Genomic DNA, 4,067 nt, shown 5'->3' on the forward strand with positions numbered 1-4,067 from the left:
AATCCAACAATCCATCTGGGGTCGCACTTGTTCAAGGATTACACATTATACACACACACACACACACACACACACACACACACACACAGCTGTGTCATAGCTGTCTTTACGTCCAATCGTCTTATATATAAACGGCTGGTGATGCAGCTGGCTGCTGTCACTGAGAAAGTAATTAGAGACTTCTGCAGGAAGCTGGAGGGACAAGCCTTATATTTGGATGCCATGTACAATCACTCCACTTGTGTGTATGAAAAAAAAAAGTCTTTCATCGTGAGTGTGTGGTGCTTTAACCTGAGGGCATGTCAGCAGTGGAGGGGAAGACTAAGCAGTGGGATTCACACGCAGTTTAATCTTCCAAAAAAAAGTGTATTCTGACATGGAAGCAGTTGGATTTTTATTTGCTCTGAATCCTCAAAAATGTCCATTTTGATAAGCCAATTTGGATCATTATTAACCGCTACAAGTGCTTTGCAAGATAAATAATCTGCCTTTAACCAAGAAACCGAGGACTTCTGCGTCCTGAGGACTTGCAACACTGTTGAACGCTCCCGTTAAAACTTTAGAAAAAGCACAAGACTGTTCCTGACAAAGAGCCTATTTGGCTTTGAAACTTTGTACTTTTTCTGATGTGATAAACTGACATTTTAAAGGGTTCAACAGTGCTGCGAGGGGGGAAAAAAGGAGGGAAGAAAAACAAATTGGCTGACTCAGCACCCGCATGTTTTGCTGTCCTGTTTTGCACACTGTCGGTATCTTGACAGGAGATGAGATAGAACAGGGCCAATCTCTGCGCTGAAATTAACTTGATTCTAGGAGATTTTTCAAAGAAATGGATTTGTATTGGTTGGAAACAGATCGTTTTAAGAAAATAAGATGTCTAGAGCTCAATAAGTTTAAAAAAAACTTGATGAAATGGTTTTTTTTGCAGTTTTCATTTGCAATTTACAAACACATTAAGTTCTCCTCCTGTAGCGTTCATACATCCCCCTGCTTCTCCCCATCAAAAGTCACATGTCTCACATTCAAGGCGACGGGACACATCATATAAATAGAAAATATTTATTTGTGGTGCATAAATACAGTGGTGTTTACAAGGTTGATTGATAAAGTTGACCAGAGGTAGAAGAAAGTACTGCTCTACTATAATGATCAAAGTTGTGGAAGAAGTTTCCGGTTTGTTTGCTTGAATAAAAACAATATCACCGTGAAAATACTCTATTACAAGTAAAAACAATCAAACTTTTACTCAAGTTCTCCATCTACAAACCAAATATTATTCTCAAGCTCCAAAAACTCAGGGCAACATTCATTTTCCCTGCGGTTGGTTTCCATGTTTGTATCTGTGTTGAGAGATCAGTGGTCATGTCATGATGTCACACATGAAAGACGCTTGTTGTACCTGTTGTGTATCATAATCTGATCATCTCTTATTTTGTTCACGTTTGTTAATTAAAACGTTTAAAAGTCAAAACAAAAAGTTCAAAAGAAAATGTACTCAAGATAAAGATGTATCAGCAAATTGTACTTCAAGTATCAAAAGTAAAAGTACTCTATGCAGGGTGGTCACTTCTGGAGTGTTATGTTATTATACTCTATATCAAATTATTGAATTATTAATACTAATGCATAGATGTGTGAGCAGCATTGGGAGCTAATTTTGTCTACCTTATGTACTGTTGGGTGTTTAATCTGTAACAATAAATCCTATTTCATCATCTCATTACATGTTTTTGATGAACATTTAAATCTGAAAAGCAACTAGATAAATGTAGTGAAGCAGAAAGAAGTATAAAGTAGCTTAATATCGACATACAAGTACAAGTGCCTCCGATTCGTACTTGAGACAGTACTTTGTTACTTTCCACCACTGGTGATAAATTACTACATTTAATGGAAATAAAACAGCGTCTTCCGCTCAGACTGGCTGAGTCTCACTCAAAACACCTGATAAACACCTGATGATATCCACACCTGCATGAGTGATGTAACACATGGCATGTTAGTGTGCGCGGGAGATCACTCAGTTCACTTCTGTCAAATGCAGGTGGAGTGGAAATCTGACTATTGATTAAAAGTGTAAATATTTGTTGACAGATGCTGCTGCCTCACTGAGTCCTCAAATAAAACCTGCGTCCAGTCTGATCGAGTCCACATGCTGCTATCCGGAGCTAACATTCGTCACTTTGCAGCATGGAGAAGAAGAACGCGCACACGCTGGCCCACGAGCTGCTGCAGTGCTCTTCGGCCCTTTTCCGGTGGTCCGCGCGCCCCGTGCAGGCTGTCGGTCCGGCCGCAGCTGTGGAGGTGGAGCGAGGCGGCAGCGGCTTGAGGGCCTCAGGGTCTCCGGACTGACCGGAGGACACCGAGCTGTTGATGTCCAGCTTGAAGTGCGCATCTCGGGGCGCGCGCTTACACATGCCAGTCCTCACCAGCGCGCGCTCGTCCACGCACACTTTGCCTTGCAGCTTTTTGAACGCGCGAGCCACCTGCTTCCAGAAGGCCTTGGGGTCGGACTGGTATCCCGGGCAGCTCTGAGGTTTGGCGTTGTATTGACACTCCAGATCGGTGACTCCGCCTTTGATGCGCGCTTCTCGGTTCTCGCATTTGACCGACAGCCTGACCGTGTCTCCGACGTCTCTCGCCTCCCACGTGCACTGCATCTTGTCCTTGATGGACAGCTTCCCCCGGCCCCTCGCTGCAGGCTTGTTCCCGCTCCTCTGCGCCCTGCCGGCGGCTGTCACGGTCTTGTCAGCTCCTCTGTTCTTATTGCGCGCACCGGAGGACAGAGAGACCTGCTGCCCGATGAAGGCCAACAGCAACCAGGGAGCGAAAGTCCTCAGCAGCAACATGTCTTCTGTTAGCAGACAATTTATTATCTGGAAGGACAGATTATGGTTAAAAAAGGACAAGGTTCAGAGCCTCAGTGCTGGAAATCATCACTTCACAGTGTTAAAAACTAGTTAGAGGCTGCTCACAAAAAAAATCATCATCATACATATTATATTCTAAAACCGGCAAAATAAAAAAATGTTTGTATTGTGAATTTACAAGTAAAGTTTTTTTTTTCCAACCGACAAAGGTTTTTCTGCCAACCTTTTAACTCTATTCCTCAAATAAAAAGGTGCAGTTAAAACGGAGTTCCTGAGCCTGCAGTAAGTTCAAAGACTGCCGTGAAAATGAACGAGGCCACGTTATACAAAGCCCTCATTACACACAAGAAAGTACACCGATGTACCGAGTCTAACCTACCGAAAATGACAAGCGTTGCTGTGCGTAAAGCTGCTTCTTGTGGCTCTCTGTGCTCTCGCACATGGCTTTCATACATAGATGCTGCGGCACGCCCACCACTCCCGCCCAACACACACACACACACACACACACACACACACACACACACACTTACTCACCTCCATGCAAATCCATTGAAGAACAATCTTGGCGGTGGTGTGTTTGGGAAGACGGGAGCGTGTTTTGTTGTGGCCTGACCGGACGTGTCCAAACTGAACTCCCGCCTTTAGAGTTTCAGATCAAAGAGACTGAAAACCGGAACGGATGACGAGTCTGCGTATCTGCACAGGAGTGTGGGTTTAATCTAAAGAATTTAAACAAGCCCGATAACCACATTATAACCCCACCTCGCACACGCAGGCGCACACACGCACCGTCTCGGAGGCTCGTCTCCGGCTTTCCACCAATCCGCTGCCGCATTCAACCATGAGGAGATCCTCTCTTTTAACTTCCGGCATGTGGCTCGACTTGTGTTGCCAAAGCCGAGGACTAATGTGAAAGTATGAAGAGTGATCATTACACATGATCACGAGTGAAGAGGTATGGAAGATCTGAAATGCCTGAACAACAACAAATGAAGTGAAATGAATCGTTATTATATGAAGGCCTATTTCCTTTTTATGTGTGCATTTCCTGAGTCATAATGGAGCAGAAAACATGGTTTGGAGGATAATTATTTAGATTTATAATTTAGAATTGATAATGAATTGTTTTCTTTTGTGACATGAATTTCCTGCCACATTAAAATCAAATCGCAACTCATTTCCAGTTTTATATGT

At 43.5% G+C, this 4,067-nt stretch overlaps 1 protein-coding gene across 1 annotated transcript; it reads right to left on the reverse strand.

Moving 5' to 3' along the window:
* Positions 1–1,045: 1,045 nt before the first annotated feature.
* Positions 1,046–3,321, reverse strand: LOC139298970 (fibroblast growth factor-binding protein 1-like). The gene is made up of 2 exons (XM_070921805.1): positions 3,250–3,321; positions 1,046–2,876 (listed from the first exon to the last, which is right to left on the reverse strand). The coding sequence occupies exons 1-2, from the start codon at positions 3,319–3,321 to the stop codon at positions 2,169–2,171; spliced, it is 780 nt and encodes a 259-aa protein (XP_070777906.1). The 3' UTR covers positions 1,046–2,168.
* Between the last annotated feature and the right edge of the window lie 746 nt (positions 3,322–4,067).

This window comes from Enoplosus armatus, chromosome 2 (assembly GCF_043641665.1).
Source record: "Enoplosus armatus isolate fEnoArm2 chromosome 2, fEnoArm2.hap1, whole genome shotgun sequence".
Lineage (NCBI taxonomy): Eukaryota > Metazoa > Chordata > Actinopteri > Centrarchiformes > Enoplosidae > Enoplosus > Enoplosus armatus.

What these genes read in the sequence shown, in the direction of transcription:
- LOC139298970 (XM_070921805.1), bottom strand. Translation starts at nt 3,321, where the DNA reads ATGAAAGCCATGTGCGAGAGCACAGAGAGCCACAAGAAGCAGCTTTAC. An exon ending in AGCAACGCTTGTCATTTTCG is followed by an intron (nt 2,877 to 3,249) that starts GTAGGTTAGACT and finishes CTGTCCTTCCAG; the next exon opens with ATAATAAATTGTCTGCTAAC.